Source organism: Lissotriton helveticus, chromosome 3_1 (assembly GCF_964261635.1).
Source record: "Lissotriton helveticus chromosome 3_1, aLisHel1.1, whole genome shotgun sequence".
In the NCBI taxonomy this organism is placed as follows: Eukaryota; Metazoa; Chordata; class Amphibia; order Caudata; family Salamandridae; genus Lissotriton; species Lissotriton helveticus.
Genome location: NC_136061.1, coordinates 615779626 through 615799517, shown reverse-complemented (window position 1 = coordinate 615799517; position 19892 = coordinate 615779626). Strand labels below are relative to the sequence as shown.

At 49.6% G+C, this 19892-nt stretch overlaps 1 protein-coding gene across 1 annotated transcript in view; it reads left to right on the top strand.

Annotated features, from left to right (window-relative positions):
• The window catches only part of BARD1 (BRCA1 associated RING domain 1), a 581961-nt gene extending 563239 nt beyond the window's left edge, over window positions 1-18722 (top strand). The window contains exons 10-11 of the mRNA XM_078680597.1: window positions 15165-15262; window positions 16651-18722. Of these exons, the coding sequence (XP_078536723.1) occupies window positions 15165-15262; window positions 16651-16992 (440 nt within the window). The 3' untranslated portion in view covers window positions 16993-18722. The remainder of the gene's footprint in view (window positions 1-15164; window positions 15263-16650) is intronic.
• The last annotated feature ends 1170 nt before the right edge of the window (window positions 18723-19892 follow it).

Below are 19892 nucleotides of genomic sequence, written 5' to 3'. Positions count from 1 at the left end.
GCGCAACTGAGAGTTTTGGTAGAGTGGTCGCAACAGACCTCCGAGAAACACTGGCTCCATATGGACCGATGCGTTGCCGGTAGGTCAATTTGGGACTTGGCCTGGAAACCAAAGAAGGACCGCCCCCTCAATGCATATATCAGCACCCCCACCGGCACGGTGTTGAAGGTGTGGGACTCACTGGCGGGAGATGACCGTTGGACCACATTCCCTTCGCCGTTTACGCCCTTGCATTACAACCCGGCTTTCCCGCCGGCGCTACATGAAGGACCGTTTGCGGTGTGGAGGGAGGGGGGGTGTCGGGCGTTGACCCATTTGTTCCATGGCCTGGACACCCTCACTTTCGCTAATTGTATGAGAGATTATGGGGTCCCCCAGACTGAGCAATTCCGGCATGTTCAGCTGCTTCACTGGGCTACGTCACCTGGAGTGGTGGAGGCGGCTACGAGACCGCCGACGCCGTTTGAAGCCTTTATTTTGCGGACGTCTGCCATGAAAGGGGCCATCTCCTTCATTTACCAGCTGTTGCTTCAATCGACGATAACTCCTCGACCTCGTTACATGGGGCAATGGGAGGAAATGCTGGGGCGAGAGGTCTCGGACGCGGAATGGTCGGCGCTGTGGCGCGATTTGACGTCCTTTAACCATTCCTTGCACTTGAGGGAAGCCCACCTCAAAACGGTCATGCAATGGTATATGTGCCCGACTAGGCTTCACCGCATTTTCCCGGGGACCTCGGATAAGTGCTGGAGGGGTTGCGGACTTCTGGGGGATTTCCGCCATATCTGGTGGGACTGCCCGGTGATCCGTCCGTATTGGGAGGAAATCCTTTCCCATATGAAGGACATTTTGACTTATCCCATTGATGACTCTATGGCTTGCGTCCTGCTAGGACTGCGTGATCCTGGCCTAATCTATCAGACCAGGGCAGATAAAAAGATTTTGTGGCTGTGCCTCGGCGCAGCGAAGCTCACACTAGCAGCGGCCTGGAAGAAGAAGGAGGCCCCGGCGGTCTCACTGTGGCATGCGCGGTTATGGAGGTTGCTCAGTTTGGAGAGAGTGGCGGACATCTTCTTGGGCCAGTATAAGAATTTCCGGTATCAGTGGGGTCCTCTGGTTACGTTTCTTTCTAAGGGGTTGCCCTCGGCCGTATGTCCGGCCTCGGTGAGGTCGATGCACCTCTTTCAAGTGTGATGTGGATCTGTTTGAGTGTTGAGTGAATGGCGTCACCACCGGGGGGGAGGGAGGGGGTGGGAAGGGGATGTTGGTTGTTTGGGTTTTTTTGGGCTGTGGAGGATCCACGATTTGACTATCTGCATTGCTTGTATGGAACCTGGAGGTCTGGGGTCCGGTACATTGCGGCACTGGTCGTCTTAGCTGGCCCGGCCTAATGGTAAGCTGATAGCGCACTGTGTACGGTGGTCCTAATTGCTCTGTTGTTTTGAGCCTGGTCTGGATATGCGTTTGCTATAGCTTGGGACACTGCTGATGTGCGTACAAGGCTCTTACCTTGCTTTTGGGTACTGTGCGGTTCCCCCGCAGCCCTTTGTTTATTTCTCTATGTAACTCAAAATAAAATAAAAATTTTACAAAAAAAAAAGTCTCAAGAGACTAATAACCACAGATTCCTCATCTTTTGAAAAATTCACCAGGTGTCAAACAGAATCTAGAAACGTTTGAGCAGTACCTCTCTGCGCCGTCAGTTGGCAACGTGCAGCTCTTTTTATTTTTGAAATATATTTTTATTGCAGAATCAGGAAGAAAAACATCCAACAAACCAACCCGTACACCAACAGTCCCCATCATACAGTGCAATAATAATACAGTACACAGCCGATCGGCCCACATCCCGGAGGCTGGGCGGCGCATCAATAAGTCAGTTCACTGGAGGTACCTCGGTGCATGCCCTATTCGGGACACAGGTCAAGTATAACACTTCGTATCCGCTTTTATCCCACAACAACCAACCCACACTCTCCATCAGATCCCAGGCCACTCTAATGTCATGTCACTAAAGCATCACAAGTACTATCCTGGGCCAATCGGTTCCGGGAGGTTGCCGCTAGCCGGCAACCCGCTCCTTCATACAACTCCCTCCCAGCGCCCCCCCCCCCCCCCAACTGCTGCTAATGCGGGGTTCACCATCCCCCTCCTGCTCTCGGGTGACAACTATCAGAAAGCTTTGACAAGCAAGTAGCCACACGGAACCCCTGGTTATAACTGATCAGTGTCCTCGCTTTCGGTGAGATAGTCCCTCAATGCCTGCACCACCAGCTCCCAGGACCGCGCCAGTTCCAAGCACTTCTCGTTGCCAGCCCTAGTCGCCTGGCGCATTCGTAACACTCTCTCACAGCTCGACCACCTCACCAATTCATTCCTCCACCTCCGTACAGATGGCCCCTCTTTAGACTTCCAATGCCACGTGATCTCACGCTGTGCCAGTATCAGTCCCAACCCAATGAATTTGCTCGTAACCTTGGTCTTTTTGGTATGCGGGAACCAAAGAAGTAGGCATGCGGCCATGTCAAAATCTACCTCCCGATCCGTGACTGCATTCAAGAGGTCCCCTATCTCAGACCAGTAGTCCCCCAATTTCGGGCAACCCCACAGCATGTGGTCAAGATCCACCTCAGGTTCTAGACATCGCGGGCACATGGCATCAAGCACCTGGAAATGTCGCCGCAACCTCTCCGGGGTCAAATACGCCCTATGGAGCACAAAATAATGCACCTGTTGGAATCTCGCATTCCTCGTCCCCTTCCAGGTCCTGTGGAGCACCTGACCCCATACAGAGTCCGGGATTTGCCTACCGACGCTGGTCTCCCAACGCGACTTCAGTTCAGCCAACGGGGCCAGACCTTCATTTAACATCCTATTGTGGAGGCAGGTCACCGCCTTAACGGTGCCCGCGGCCATCACTACATATTGGCACACCGTCGTCACCTCCGGCTCCGTCAATCCGCCCCCCCAATGCCTCTGCAGGGCCGCAATAACCGCCGCATGCAACAGGAAGGTACCACTCGGCAGGCCGAATTGCTCCTGCAAGGTTTGGAACGGGGCCAGCGTCCCGTCCACATAAAGGTCACCTACCATCTGCAAGCCCAGGTCCTCCCACTCTAACAATTGGGACCAATCACCCCCATGCGGTAAGGCAGTGAGCATTCCCAGCGGAATCTCCGGCGCGTACGGTCGGCGCTTCCCAGCCCTCTTCAGGTGCCTGTTCCAACATAATCTGAGCGTCCATTCCTCCATCGTGAGGTCCCTACTGGCCAGTCTCTGTTGCATCACGATAGACGACAAGACATACCTCCGAATGCCAACCCCCCGGCCATCTTCAGGCCCCCTGAACTCTCTGGCCACGTTCTGCGTCAGGACCTGGAGCTGCGCTGCCAGATAGTATAGCTCATAGTCGGGGACGGCCACCCCTCCCTCACACTTGGGTCTCATCAGGGTGGTCAATGCCACCCGTCTGCGGCCGTGGCCCCAGAGAAAGCCGGTCACCAACGTCCTCAGCTCCCGAAAGACACCCTGCGGGATCCACACCGGCAGTGTTCTAAAATAATAGAGGAGCCTCGGGAGTGCCACCATTTTCAACAGCGCCACACGGCCCAGTACAGACAGCGGGAGAGAGGCCCAGAAGTCCATACTGCCTCTCAGCGCCCTAACACAGCGCCCCACATTCCCCTCAAGGAGGTCCGCCGTGTCATGGTAGATACGCACTCCTAAATAAACAAAACAAGAGGGCTCCCACACTACCGGCCTCGTGAGCTTCGGGCAGAGCGTGGTCTTCCGCAGCGGAAACACACAAGTCTTAGTCCAGTTCACCCTGAGGCCTGAGAGCCTCCCGAACCTGTCCAGCATGTCCACCGCGCCCTCAAGAGCCCTTCCAGAGTCTGCCAGGTACAGTAACAAGTCGTCGGCATACAACGAAATATAATGCGAGTCAAGCCCCAGCGCAATCCCGTCAAAAACAACTCCCTGCCTCGCCTGCGCCGCCAGCGGTTCCATTGCTAGAGCAAAGAGCAGAGGAGACAGCGAGCAGCCCTGCCTCGTGCCCCTGCAGACCGGATAAACCGAGGAGACCAAGGTCCCTAACCGCACCCTCGCCTTAGCCGAAGAATAGAGCACTTTCGTCCAGCCCCGGAACCCCTCCCCAACTCCGAACTTCGACAGCACACCATCTAAAAAATCCCATTCCAAGCTATCAAACGCCTTTTCAATATCAACCGTCAGCACTACCGGGCCTGGATCCGCCAGGGCAGCACTATCAATAACCCCAATCAGCCGGCGGATATTCATCGAAGTGCTCCTCGAGGGAATGAATCCCGCCTGATCCCTATGCACCAAAGAGGTCATCAGTGGGAGGAGCCGGGTGGCCAGGATTCGGCTCAAAATCTTATAATCTACAGTCAGCATAGACAACGGACGAAAAGAAGAAACATCTAATGCATCCCTGCCCGGCTTCAGCAGGGGCACAACCAGCGCCTCCGTCATAGAGTCAGGCAACCGCCCCAATTGTTTCGCCTCTGCATACACAACCTGCAGTCTGGGAGCCAACACTTCCATAAATTTGGCGTAGAACTCGATCGGCAACCCATCCACCCCAGGAGTTTTGTTCCGCGCCATATGACTAATCGCCCCTCTGATTTCCGCTAGGGTTACAGGGCCCCCCAGATCCCGTGCTTCCTCCTCATCCAGTACCGGTAAAGGGATCTGAGCCAAATAATCGCCTATGTCCGCGGCATCCACTTCGAGGTGGCTGGTGTACAGGCTCGCGTAGTAGGACTGAAAGCGCCCCAGGACCAACGATTGCGAATAAACCACCTCCCCATCCTCCTGGCGCACACTCATAACCGGACATCCTCTAGGGTTCGGATCAGCCAACTTCGCAAGGAGCGTGCCCACTTTATCTCGCTCGTCATGCACTTTCACCGCATACAACTTATAATCATAGCACCGCAGTCTCTCTGTCTCTGTCGCCACCGCCTCCTTAGCACGCAACAAGCTATCCTGCAGCTCCGGTCGCTCGGGCCGCAGCCGTTCCACCCCTCTCAGCACTTCCTCCGCCTTCGCGAGGTCATTCAGCACTGTACCTCTCACAGTCAGGAACCGACCCATACACACCCCCCTCACCACCACTTTCATCGCGTCCCATTCATTCGCTCTAGTCTCTGTCGACCCAGCATTAACCGTGAAGTATTCGTCTATACCCTGTCGGACCGTGTCACAGAACGCCGGATCCTCCAGCGTCTCCGGGCGAAGTCTCCATGTAGGGACCGCCGATCTCGCCAGCTGCCATTGCACAGAAATCAGCAGTGGGTTATGATCCGAAATGGTTCTAGACAAATATTCAGAGTGAATCACCATCTGCGCCAGAGACTCGCAGCATAACACTGAATCCAGTCGAACATGCAGATCATGAAGCGTCGAGAAGTAGGAATAATCTCGAGTTTCAGGGTGCTGCGCCCTCCACACATCCACTAAGCCCCACCTCTCCTGCCAGTCCCTCCTGTGGGTCGCAAGTCTGCGCACTGGGGAGTCTACCAAAGGCGGGTGTGACCTGTCCAACAGCACATCTGAAATGGAGTTAAAATCCCCCGCCAGCAATACAGGGCCTGCCAAATAATACGCTAAGGAGCGCGATAAATCCTCAAAGAAATGCGCTTGATCAGCGTTGGGGGCATAGATGTTACATAGCACCACTTCCCTACCACACAGGTGTCCTTCCACCACCACATAACGACCCTCCGGATCTATCCTTTGACTTGTGACTTGGAATGGTGTGCCCGCTCTGATCCATATTAATACCCCTCTGGCAAACGCGGAGTAAGTCGTGCCAAACACCTGACCCCTCCACCTCCTCTGTAGGGCCCCACATTCCTGCTGTGTCAAGTGAGTCTCCTGAAGCATCGCTATCTGAACGCCCCGCCTCACCAAATATGCATGTACCTCGTGGCGCTTAACCATAGTTCGAATACCCCGGACATTCCATGTGACACATTTCAAATTAGGTAACGTCCCCATAGAGCATCAATCCCAACAGTGGCGCACGCCAATAAATGTGACCCGCATCGCAGCAATTGCACAACCCCTCCAAAACAAACCCCGTAACTCCCAACCCCCCCCTCCCCAGGACAGGGCCTAGTAACCCAGCTTCAGCCCCGTTCCAAACCTCAAACACCCAACACATCACACTAATCTGTGGTCGACACCACAGAAGACCTTAAGGGTCTGATGAGGACAATGGAGCACCGAACCAGGACGACAGAGCAACCACCCCGCGCCCACAGCCCCATACTGCCAGAGCAGCCCCAAACCTGGCAGTCCAATAGAAGTCAGGAGCGTCCAGGCCTGATAAGAAGTGCAGCGGCCATGCGCCTCAGCCATTAAAGATACCATCAGATGTCTGTGGGGTAACCTCCGGCCCCTGCGCTCCCCCCTCCTCCGAGCCGTCACCACCGGACTTCTCACCTTCACCATCCGAAGCCGAACCCCTGGAGGCGTCATCCCGCTGCGAGCCTGTGATGTTCGCCGTGGCCTCCAGCACACTCTGTCTATCGGCTAGCATTTGCGCCTCACGCTCGGCCCGTTGGCACCTATTCCGGGAGCGGATGCGCTGCGACTTCCTGACCCTGACCGGTTGCTCACGATCCCTGGCAGGCCTGTGCGTTCGATCCGTCCCTGCACGATACTGTTCCAGCCAGGACCATGCTTCATCGGGTGTTTGGCAAAAGTGAGCCCTGTCGTCAACAATGATCCGCAGCTTGGATGGAAAAAGCAAGGAGTATTGGATCCCTTCCTCTCTCAGCTCCTTCTTTACCGACAAAAAGGACGCCCTGCTCCGCTGTACCTCCTGCGTATAGTCCGGAAAGATCGTCACCTTGCTGTTGTCCACCTGGAAGGGCCCATGATCTCTCGCCCTTTGGATCAGCAGATCCCGATCCTTGTAGTGCAGCAGTCTGGCCACCATCGGTCTGGGCGGTCGGCCCTCCAGGGGGGGCTTCGCGGGCACCCTGTGCGCTCTTTCCAGGGAGAAGAAGGGGGAGAGGCCCTCCGGCGCCACCACCGTGCGGAACAAGTCCTCCAAGTAGGCCACTGCATCACTTTTCTCAATTTTCTCCGGAAGCCCCACCACCCTCACGTTGTTCCGGCGGTTGCGTCCTTCCGCGTCCTCTGCTCGACGCTCCAGAATCGCCAGTCGGTGGAGAACGTCATCAAGTTTATGCTCCGCCGTGACCACCGCCGGTTTCAGCTCCTGGAGCAGTTGTTCATTAGATTTCACACGGTCAGAGAGCTTGGCGTGATCCGCTCTCAGCAAGCCAAGCCCGGACGCCACCTGCGCAATATCCTGGTGCAACTCATCCTTGGTGGTAGTGATCGCGGCCAAAATGGCATCAAGACGGCGGGTCAGCCGCAGCTCCTGTGGTGAGGGCTCCGTTGGGGCATCGCCATCCGCGGCCTCGGACGTCCCGTCCCCCCGCTCATGAGGCGCAGCGAGGCCAGCCCCCAGCGCGGCCATCTTGACGACGGGAAACGTGCCACCCAAACCGCCTCCTTCAATGACGGTCGGCTGCAGCCGCCCTTCCTTCCTTCCTGTTCCCAGGGACACCCGGCGCAGCCCAATGGCAGTTCACACGATGCGCAGCTCCCCCGTCTCCAGGCAGTGCCAAATGTCCCCCCAAGGCGCTCCGTCGCCAACCACCAGCTCGGGGATGGACGCCGTGCAGCCCCACCGCAATCTTCAGTGCGTCATCCAAGTGCAGGGGCTAGGGGCACGGGCCCCCACGGAAGACTGGGAGGCAGGGGCGCCCCACCAGGCAATTTGAGCCCCCCGCCCCCGGCGGCACCAGATTGCGCTGCGTCAGTACACTGCGGGGTCCATTCACTGCCCCTGCTGCTTCACCCCCTCCTGCGGCCAGCCGGGTGTCCACTTGCTCTGGGCAGCTGCCCCCTCAGTACACGGCCAACTCGCCGTCCTCCTCCGTGTCCCGGCGGTCTCAGCCTCAGTATCCCCTGAGATGGGTCGGCCACAGTCACCAGCCGCGCCGCCACCGGTGCAGCGCGAGTGAGGGCTTCACTCTCCTGCCGTCCAGGCGAGCAGGTGGGGGAGGGGCGCCGCTCGCGCCTAGGCAGCGCCACCGTCCTTTACCGTCGCTCCGGTCCCGCCTCCTCGGGCCCCTCACCAGCGCCCTGCCTCGCAAGGGCTCTCAGGTGCCTCAGGTCGCTCAGCACCCCACAGCGCGCCGCTCTCCAGGCGCTCGCTCGCTTGGCGCCGCCATCTTGGCTTTGTCCTTCAGCCGCCTCGAGCAGGACGGCAGGTCCGGCCGCCTGCAGCGCCCAGGGCTCCGACGGGGGTCAGACGCTCCCCGTTAGTTCAGGGACCCCACCGGAGCTCAAATCCAGCTGCCAGGTCAGGCGGGGCCAGCTATTTCAGGAGTTTGACGGGACTCGGCGCGGAGCGACTCGCTCACGCAGCCATCCCGGTCGGCGCCGTAACCACGCCCCTGGCAACGTGCAGCTCTACACTGACACCATTCCGCTACAGAGATGATGTGCAAAGCCAATAAAGGCACCACTCCCCTGCGCTGTTGTCCGGTCCTTTGTTTCCACGCAACCAGACACGTCTCCTGAGCAACCTTTTGTCTCTTTTAACACATTTCCCTTGCTCACAATTATAAAGTGAGCAAGGGAAATGTCACCGTTCGAAATGATAGCTTTTAAACCTTTCACAGGATGTTGCAAGCAAATGTCTGTTTCAGACCCTCCTCTGGTTGGCTTGGTGTCTGGGGTTGAGCCCAACTCTAAGGTGTGCAGTGACTGCATGTCGATTAATCCAAAGCCTATTCTGGACCGCAAGGTGATGTCCTACGTCACCAAGCATTGGAAGACCCTACTCTGGGACAGTTCCAAGTCTCAGGGTCAGTCCCGGTCCCTTTCCTGGGTCCAAAAGTAAGTGGCGAAGTCGATCGTCATCGAGCTCCAAATCATTGGTTAAGTCCAAGGAAAATCAAATAAAATCCAAGCAGAATTCCTTCCAGCTACTCTTATACTCCTGAGAAGGTGCAATGGCATTACCATGCCTATCAATCTCACTCTTAAAGTTGAGCGACTTAAGAGACAATATCGTAACTAGTGCCAGCACAACTTCTGTGTTCGGGCCACCTGCTTCTCCTAGGCAGATTAAAGAGTTCCACAGGGGCATGTTGCAATTTTCTGATTCCTTCTGACTTCCTCTGCCATGCCTGCGAGTCCCACAGAGCCGATAGGTTCTCCCTTGGTACCAGTTAGACCATTTATTACCACCACTGAAACTTTACCGGCACCCTTGCTGACTTCACCTCTGGCTCCATTGCTCACACCAGTGTCTGGAATGACGCCGGAGGATGAGGCGCATGGTATTGTGCCCTGAATTTTATCCGGGCTGTGCTCGATGTTCATTGGACCAAAGCTTTTCCCCTCTCCATCTAAGCCACTTAATGTCCCTGTTCTCAGGGCAGGACTCATACACTATATTCCTTGATTCTGATAAGGAGTATGATGAGTATGATGCATTTGTGAAACCCTATCATGAAGACAACTGGTCTGAGAACCTCCAAGATTCCTGTGACCTTGCCACCTCTCCTAATACCGGCCTAGTCTCGCCCCAAGGCCTACAACCAAAGAAAGTCCCTCCTTGCCAGTGGTCTTACGGGGAGGGTGGCCGAAGTTCTCAGCCTCCAGCTCCTCACCTTGGAGGTTAAAACAATGTGCTGACTGAAGTTCTCCAACCAGGGAAAAACAATGTTTAACCCATGTTGATTTTTAAGGAGGCCCTTACTGGCATTCTGTTGGGGGCCTAGGCCAAACCCTGTTCTAGTCTCCCTGCAAATCACCAAATTGTGCAGTGCCATCACCCTGCACCTGGCAACCCCGCTTTTTTGACTCCGCATCCCTCCCTAGAGCTTGGTAGTGCAAGCCTCCACTAGTCAGACAAACACAAATGCCTTTCCAACTACCCCCACTCCCCCGGATAAGGAATCTAAAAGGGTCGAGACATTTCAGAAGAGGGTCTTTTCATCCACAATTTGGCTCTCCGGTTAGTCAGTGCTAGTTTCCTTTTAGCTGATATTCTCAGGCTCTCTGGGATTCTGTTGCTCAAGTCCTTCCAGGTGTCCAGGTAAGCGTTTGTCCTGTAGTGACACAAGCTGTACAAGTTGGTTGTGATGCTGCTAAATTAGCAGTCCACTGTGGCTTGAATACTACAGATTCCTTTGGGCGAGACATTTCCACTTGTGTCGCTATTCGACGCCATGCCTTGCTGAGAGCAACCATTTTTCAGGCGATGTCTAGCTGTCCATTATGGACATGCCTCTCGATCCGACTCTCCTTTTTGGGGATAAAGCAGACTCCGCTATTAAGCGCTTCAAAGAAAGCTGCACCAAAGGGCGATCTTTACCAGGTTGGCAGGTCATAACATCAGACAGGTGGGTCCTGCAACCTGTCTGGAAGAGGTTCGCCTTACCCTTCTTGGCCATCCTGCATCAACTTCCACTGTCCACGGAACACCTGACCTGACGGAGGACCATCTGTCCATCTTAATGCTGGCGGTACAAGCCCTTTTGGCCAAATGGGCTATCGAGAATGTGCCTGTATCGGAAGGGAGTCATAATTGTTACTCCCTCTTCTTCCTGTTTTAAACCTGCGCACTCTCAACGTCTTCCTCCAGAAGGACAAATTCAGAATGCTCATCCTGACCCAAGTCTTGTCTGCTCTCAATCCTGGGGACTATGTGGTAGTGTTGGAGCTGCAGAATGCTTATTTCCACATACCTGTCCTGGAGGCCCACAGGCACTATCTGTGGTTCATATTGGGTGGGACAGGAGCATTTTCAGTTTACTGTAAACTCTTTTGGTATCACCAGCGCACCTCAGGTGTTCACAAAAGTGATTACATTCGTGGCAGCACATCTTTGGAGGTCAGGGTTCTCAGTCGTCCCTTGTCTCTGTTGCTGCCTCCTGAAGGCTGGCTTGCCTCTGAAAGTTTTCACTCATCTCCACACTTCGGTGAATCTCCTGACATCTTTGGAGTTCACTCTCAACATGCCAAAGCCACACCTGACTTCTTCTCAGTCGTTTCCTTTCAACTGAGCCATTTTGGACACAGTCTGTTTTTGTGCCCTCCCTCTGGAAAAGAGGTTCCAGGATATTCACGCTATGGTCCGATGGTTAAGCCTTGGTCCTGGATTCCAGTGAACATTGGCATCTGAAGTCTCAGTGGGCCCAGCATGAAGGGGTACCTCTCTGATCTTTTTGAGATCTCAATGGAGACTTCAGAAGCCCTGCAGTGGTAGGTGCTCAACCGCGATTGGTCAGTGACAAACTCCTCTCCCTACACAACCCAGAGCGGACAGTGGTGACCAATGCTTCACTTCTGTTTGGGATGCCCACCTCGGAGAGATGGAGATCAGAGTCCTCTGGTCTCTGGCGGAGGCCCAGTTCCATATCAATTACCTGGAGCTTTGAGGCATTGAAAACCATCCTGCCATCAAGGGAAGGCTGGTGCTGGTGCTCATAGACAACACAACAGCCATGTGGTAGTGCAGCAAACAGTGTGCAGTAGAGTCGTGGACCTGTGCCAGGAGGTATTGCACCGCTACAGATGGCTGCTCCATCAAGTAATCTTCCAGGCGTTGAACCACCTGCCAGGATATTTGAACCCCAGGGCAGACAAGCTCAGCCATCGAGGCCCACTGGACCACGAGTGGTAATTACACCTGGAGGTGCTGGAAGGTCTCTTTATCGCATGGAAATAGCTTTGGCATGATCTCTTCGCCACCTCTGAGAAGACACAATGTCAGCAGTTCTGCATGCTGGAATTCCCAAGGTGTCTTTATAGTGAAAACACGTTCTGCCTATGGGGTACTCAATTCATCTGTATGCCTCCCTGACAATACCTCCCATGCTCAGAGTTCTGAAGATCAGGACCGAAATGACCAAGTCATCTTATTGTTCCCCGATTGGACAAATAGAGTACGGTATCCAGAGATCCTGGGCATGAGCATCTTTCCTCCGATAAGTATACCCCTCAGGGAAGATCTGTTGTTTTTGCAATGAGGAAAGGGCTTATACCTGGGACTTCACAATCTCCACCTGCATGCATGAAGATTGAGCGGCGACCGCTGAACACCTTTGACCTTTCTTCAGAGGTGATTGGTGTTATCTTGCTAGCCCAGTGTCCCTCAACAAAACTATATACGCCTGTCATTGGGGCAACCAGCCCTCATCATTTAAATCACCTGTTGTGATGTGTCTTGAAAGGACTCCAGCATTTTTTCTTCCTTCTCCTTTTCTAATGCTGCAGTGTGATCTTAACCTGGTCCTCACATACTTGATGTGCAAGTTTTTGTGAGCCATTGCACCACTCTCCTTTGCGGCTTCTCTCCCTCAAGACGTGTTCATAATTGTCATATCATTGGCATGGGGGTGAGAGAGCACCATGCTCTGTGACAACCCACTGTACACTACCATCTTCCCATACAAAGATGCTCTGCCGACACTGGTATTGTTCCTTCCAAAAGTAGTAATGCTGTTCCATGTCGGTCAAAACCATCAGTCTTCCGGCCTTCTATGCTCTGCCTTACACCTCTAGGGCAAGGAGATCCCACTGCCTAGGCCCCAAAAGAGCACTGAACTTTTACATTGATCATACCAGAGAACACGGAGTAGACGATCAGATCCTTGTTGGGTTTGCAGGAACAAAAAAGGGCAAAGCTGTGAAGAAACTTACCGTCTCTCACTGGATCATCTTTAATATGATCTGCTATGCATTGGCCCAGAAGCAGCACCTAAAAGGATTGAGCTCTTTCCACCAGAGCCAAATCTGTTACAACTGCTTTATCAGGTGGCATTTCTGTCCTGGGCATTTATTAGGTGCCTACGTGGGCCATGTTCAGGAGGCACTACTGTTTTGACAGCCAAGTTCACCGAGAGGGACATTTCTCACCTCACCCTCTTGGCCCTAGAGGAATTTTTGGTTTGAACAAATCACAGACCACTCCAACTAGGTACTGCTTTGGGAACTATACAAAAGGTGAGGAATCTGCCGTTAGAAGTCTCTATCAGAAGAATAAGTTGCGTACCTTTGGTAATGCTCTTTAGGGTAGAGACTCTATCTAACTGTAGATTCCCCACTGAACTGTTTTGTCAATTGGACTCTGTCCAAAAGAAAGATCCCAAGTCTAGGAATCTGGGCACTAGTCTGCCAGTTTGCTGTTTATGTTCTGCATCTGGGGGCACGGACAGCCTGGAAAGCAACAGAAGTCAGTGTGCTGGAGTGGCATCTATATTGGCTCTGCAAGTAATGTCTGTTGCAAAATCGTGTCAGTTCGGAGTAGCCAGGCACCATGAGACGGCACAAAGGTACTGCTCAAAAAATTCCAGATCCAGTCCCGTGCCTGTAGAAATAGTCAAAAGGTGAGCAATCTGCAGATAGTCTCTATCAGAAAGAGTGTTACCAAAGGTAAGTAACTTCTTATATTGAACTTGCCCCAGACACAAGGGTCCTTACTGGCAAACCTTTAAACTAGGAAGGAGTGAGAACGTTGAAGAATGAGCCCTCAGTTTCCCAAAGATTTGCAATCATACATTATAGAGGGGTTCCCCTCTATAACGTACGACTCCTTTCTGGCAAACCCTTCCAATGGAGAGTTCCTTGGTTATTGTGCACTATTAATTTCTCTATAATTTACGACTCCTTACTGGCAAACCCTTCCAATGGAGAGTTCCTTGGTTATTGTGCACTACTAATTTCTTCCTTCCAGGATGTATTTCTTTCAGACAATTAGGGTGGAAAAACTGGAAGAAGATATATCCATCAGAACCTAGTTATTCTTCGGTAACAGTATTTCTAGTGGATACTTAATCTTCCTGCATATTTCTCATTACCCTTTCTCCTCTCTAGGTGAATCTGTAGCAGAGGTCTCTATCGTTTTCTGTAATAAGATCTACTTATCCTGAGCTACTAATATCATTAGTGTTGTAATAGTGACCACAGCAGATAATATTCTGTTGGTTGCTACCCTGTGGATTATTACTCTCATTAATCACCTCAGTGCATCAGGCAGGTTTGCCAGCAGTACTTCACAAAAAATAACGGGCTTTGTCAGTTTGGAATGCCTTTACGTGGCTAACAGCAATAACTCAAATGTTCCTGGCACCTAGCTAATATTAGTAATAAACATCCCTAATGCCTCATGATTTAACACTAAATATCAGCCTTAAATAGATTTTGGAAATTTGAATATCAGTTTATCAGTTCTGAAAATACAAACATGTTCGTCTCTAATACACACTTTTTAGTTTTGGTACCCAGACAAGCAAACACTTCTAATTTGCTTGGTTGAACTGGATACAGGAGAGCTACTAACAGGTAGCTGGAGATCTGCCAGTAGCTCTCGAGCTCTTTGTTGGAGAAGCCTGTGTGTAGTGTATAATCAGATCCTAAGGTAAGCTAACCTGTTCTATACTATTGTAGTTTCTCTCATTGATGTGCTGTCTGTTCCTCTCTGCACGGTTTGCTGGGATGTGGTAAAAGATCCAGAAGCTAATGCCAGCTTGCAGTGTGTTACCTATGGTATGCAGGCAGAGTTGCAGCTGAAGCACCATATTGGAACCTGGTGGTGCTGGAGACTTACTGCTGGGAAAGAAAGTTTTATAAATAATCTGACACCTGGGGAGGTTATTCTTAAAGTTAGGATTCTCCATGAAGATTATACATCCGCCAGAAATATTGCTACCAAAAGTTAGCAACTTTAACTTTAGTGAAGGCAGCTGTTGAAGCTGAGAACTGGTAGCATTCCGGTTTATCCTCTTTGGTGGTTAAGCCTGGTCTGTTTGATGCCCTGTCTTCAGAGGTGGATAGAGGACAAGTCCAGACACATGCTTATCAAATCTAGAAGTTTGCATGTGAGCCCCTTTCACCAGCAGGGAAGATATGCCTGTCTTTTAGGGGCAGTGTCACTTACTACACTAGCAGTTGAAATCTATTGTTGATTTTTCCAAGTCTTTGTAACCCACACCTACTACTACGCTGCATCAGTCTCATCAAATCTGCCTCTGAACCTTTTGTGATATGTGGCACTAGGTGACTTATCTGTTCTTCTCGCCCTCTCTTCATCCTAATTTAAGGGGTTCAAGCCTGTCTGGAGAGCAGATTAAGAGAACTAGAGGAGCCCTATGAAGTACCCGGTGGACCCATAAGAGGTCGACTCAACAAGGAGCATCTGGTAGGTTGTCTTTACCTCTGCACTTGTATCGTGTTTATAAAAATAAAACAATAAAACTGCTTTGCTCCTTGGTACTGAAAAGTGGGATTTATAGACGATCCGATGCTTTTTTTCTTATGCTTATTTTTTTGTGTTTATTTGCTTTTGTTTACTTATGGTTTCCAAAGGAGTTTTTACGTTATACTTTCCTTTGAATTTATGAGACATGAAGTCGTCCTTAATTCTAAAACTCTAGCTTTTTCTTCACTTTGGTAAAAAAAAATATGCATTTCTTTGTCAGTAGAGCGATACCACGGTTGACTTTACAGTGATATTTGTCAAAATCGAGCCACAATTCACGTTTTCAAGTTTTTCCAAATGTTTTCTATCAAACTGAGTTTAAGCTGGCGTGGATTGTTGAATCTGGAATTTTTTCAGTTTTAATTCATGCCCCTATTTGATGATATTTTTAGATTCTCTAATGCTTTAATTGTACCCAGTTACTTGGACAAAAAACAAATATCATGCTTTTTTTGGTTGTTTTAAGTGTGTAATTGAATTTTAACTTTAGCTATAAAACACTTCTAAGCCTCCATATTTAAATTCATCTGGATATTTGGCCAATCATGGGGTATTAGCAGAAACGGTTGGTGGTGCGGGGGGGTGTTGTCAGGCGGGTGCGAGAGACGACTCGTAGTAGGCAGCCGCTCCTCCGCCATAACGGAGTAGCTGCCGCTGGGTATTAGATTGAATATTGAAATATGCTTCTGAATACACACTTATTTTTTATTTAGCTAATTGTAGTCATGTGAGGGTATTGACAGAGAGTGGTTTAGCAGGTTAAGATTAGGACCAAAACAGAAAAGTTGAATTGTGTCTTTAATTTCATTGAAAAATCGATCACTGGATAGCAATATTAGTGTAACTGGTAGAGCAGCATTTTTTAACTGCCGGTGTGATGGCTTGTGACCAGAATGTTAGACTTTTTAGCTTGCGTTTTGCCGCGGTGTGACAAGTATTAACGCATCATCTTGGATAATGCTTTTAATTAGATCATTGTTTCCTGACACAGAATATTCTGTAATAGCCTACAATATGTCCATACTTTTAAATTGCAGATGTGACTCCTTGAAATAGAGTTTGGAGTATGCAGTTTTCCATATTAGAGCAGACTTTAAGGTATAGAATGAAGGTAAGGTAAACGGATTGAGGGCATACGTTGGAAAATTCATTGAGCTTTCATGTAATAGGGAACTTCAACCAATGACCTACATCTCCAGCAGTAGCATCTAGCCTCATATGAGGCCCAAATGGGAATATTTTATTTGTCATAATGTATTCAGTGTTTCACTCACCTGTATTTTATCAATTCTCACCTGACAAAGTTGTATTTCTTTCTGTTGTAATAGCTGCCCAACCTGCTTGATGGTTGCTACTTCTTCTTTCTGGGATGGTTTAAGACCCACTGCAAGGAAGACCTGATGGAGCTGGTGAAGGCAGCTGGTGGACAAGTTCTAGCACGGCAACCAAAGCCAGACAGTGATGTAACCCAGACGGTCAACACAGTTGCCTATCATGCAGAAGCCACCTCAGACCAGAGCTTCTGCACCCAGTACATCATCTACGACAAGTCCACCAACTATTGCCCAACACGTGTCCGTCAGGGCAAAGTCTGGACAGCACCTTCCAGCTGGCTTGTAGATTGTATCACTTCCTTTCAGCTGCTTCCAGTGCCTAGTGATAATGTGTAAATTAGGACCTAGTGTAGTTGGACAGAGATTGACAGTTCTGTAACCTACCAGCCACCATCCAGGTTGAGCATATGTCCTGCTGCTTGTAAGAGTGCTGTTGGGTAATACCGAGCTACTGTGAGTTCATAGACATGCTGGGCTGTGGTATAGCACGTGCTTTGAGGTTTGTAAGACCCATACAGTCGTATTGTAGAGAAAGTAAAAGAAATATTTGCAGAAGTGATCTGCTGCCTAAGTTGATTCTGATCCCAACGGGATTAATATGGCCTTGATTGTGACCCACTTGGAGGCCTCTAGAAAGGTAGGATAGCCATTGGTGACCAATTTCTGATGATTACAGTTCTAATTATAGCTGGATTTGCCTGCTGGATTCTGTGCTGTAACATTTACCAGCTAAACTCATTAAAAAAAAAAAAGGCCTGCGTCGCACAGCAATGCCAGTTGATAGCTACTTTGTTGAGGATTTCTCAAAGTTAATACTCTGAAAACTACCACCATTTATACGTTTCAGTTGATTTGTCAAGCAAAGACATTTTCGAACAATTGTTTTCCCTTGTGAATACCGAAAGTTTTTGACAAAAGTGCCTTATTTGGCTCGACTCAATCTTCAGATAACTGCATATTTTTTATTAGAAAATTAACGATGCCGGTGTTTAAACAAGGCAGGGCTCTAGTGATTTCCCTGTGTAGGTCGTGGATGTCACTTGCTGATTGTCATAGAAAAGGTGTGCTTTATGCTCGCTCATTATGTTTCTTTAGATGTTTTCTTGTCAAGTCTGACTTCATTTGCCTTTCACTTGATAATCATGGTTAGGATTTAAAGTAATGTACTGTTTGCCCGTGGTAGTTCATGGAGTAGGTTAGTCTGAGAGACTTCATAGTGTCACAAGGCACATCCCACAACATCTTTCACTGGTGGAGGTACAAGGAACTCGAGCCCTTCAGATGCTTTAATGGACAGCCGCCCTTTGGTCCAAGTGCAGCTCCGTCTGTCACAGTGCCAACAGATGGGCATTCCTAGAAGACCACCATCACTTCTGCTATTGACTGAGAGAGTGTGAGGTGTTTGTGAAGTATGGTCTGTTGGAAGGGATTATTGAACTGTACATAGGCAACAACTGCAGAACAGTCAAAAATTATTTTTCATTGCTTATAAAGTTTAGCCGTTGGCAGTGCAAAGAAAACTGAAAACCACAGATGCAGAATTTGCTTCCCTGCCTGTGGGCCTCAACCCAAGGGAAGAAAAAAATCCACGTCTTTGGCACTGTGGGTGTTATTTGTTTTTTGTTTGTGACGTTATAGATGCCCAGCAACTCCCTGTTTCTGTCCAGAGGTATATACCACCACAGAAAAGTTAGTGGGTGGCATTCGCTGGGAGGTGGCAGTTGAAGAAAGAGGAGGTCATTTGCCAAGGGCATACAAATTTGCAATTTTTCCGTGTTTTGGTAGCTTAAATAAAACAAGAGGCTACTACAGGGAATGTGCAGGTGAGGACAGTTGGGACAGGAAGTGGATAAATTAAACTATTGCCCATCTTTGACATATAGAATAATATGTAAACATTTTCTGTTAACTTTTAATGCATCCATGTATCTGCTTAGATCCTCCAACCAGGAAGTAAAATTTTCGAACTCTTTCTGATTTTTACTTTTGCTAAAGAAGCCTGTGTTTTGCAGGCTTTTAAAATTGAATCTTTATAAAATAAATGTACCTATTTGTATTTTTCAGTATTGCAAGTCTCCCACTTGAATATCTTTTGTGTGTTTCAAAATTGTACAGAAAAGTGGTTGTTGCTATTGAATTGTTCTTCCATTGGTGTAACTTCCTTTGCCTTTAGTAGTTGATTAGAACCAAAAAAGGTAATAGATTAAAAGGTTTGATGATTTTAAGGCTCATCTGTTGAGGGTGCAAGTTCATGATAAAGAGTGGACATTTCATTTGCAGGGGCTAGGGTGCTAAAGTCTATCATTGCTACTGTTCCAAAGTTTCTGGCTGAATGTTGGACTTTGTCGACTTGGGCATAAGCAGAGCTGTTTTAAGGCGTGGGCAATTGCCCAGGTCTCCCACCTTCCAGGGGGCCCCAGGGGAAATTGCGATTTCTTTATAGTGCCATCTTAAGGATTTGTAACCCACTGTCATATTTCAATTGTTTTTGTCACCCTATTTTAGAAAATGTAACTATAATTCAGTTATCCTTGGTATTATTTGGGATTCAATGAGCAGGAAATTATTAGTTAAAAGAGGTTGATCCAAAAAAAGACCCCGACAATATTTTTTGCCTAGGGCCCCCAAAATGCTTAAGATTCCACTCGGCATAAGAACACAATTTTGGGTTGATCAGTCACTTTAGTGTCAACATCGCATAGTGCCATGTATAGCAGCTTGCTAAGGATTTTGTGGTCTGCTGTTTCTGATAGGACCTTGGACTGTGATAACCGACTATATTGCTTGGGTTGCCTTAAGAACCTCAAGGATGTAAGAATGTGATTTCCCCCAGCTGTATTTTGCTGCTTCTGCTTCCTAGTGAATTAGATACTTCTAATGACATACTTTAGCTTTGATCGTCAATTTTTTGGGGGGAACATTAGTTTATCGGAAATCCCTAAGCCTCACCTCCCATAAACACCTCAGATTTAGCCGATACATTAAGGCACTGCAAATCACAGCATAGTGGCACAGCCAAGGGCAATGAAGATTTCAAAAGTGACAGCTGATATTACATCCTTTATTTTGAAAGATAAACTTAGAGAGCATTTCCCTGTATACAAGCTAGAGATAAATAATCGTACAAAAGGGATGCATTGTGCTGGAGAGCTTTCGGTCCTGGAAGAGGTGTTGCTTCAAGAGTGATAACTGGTCTAATTAAAGGTAACTTTTGCAAGTATACCAGGTCCGCAGAT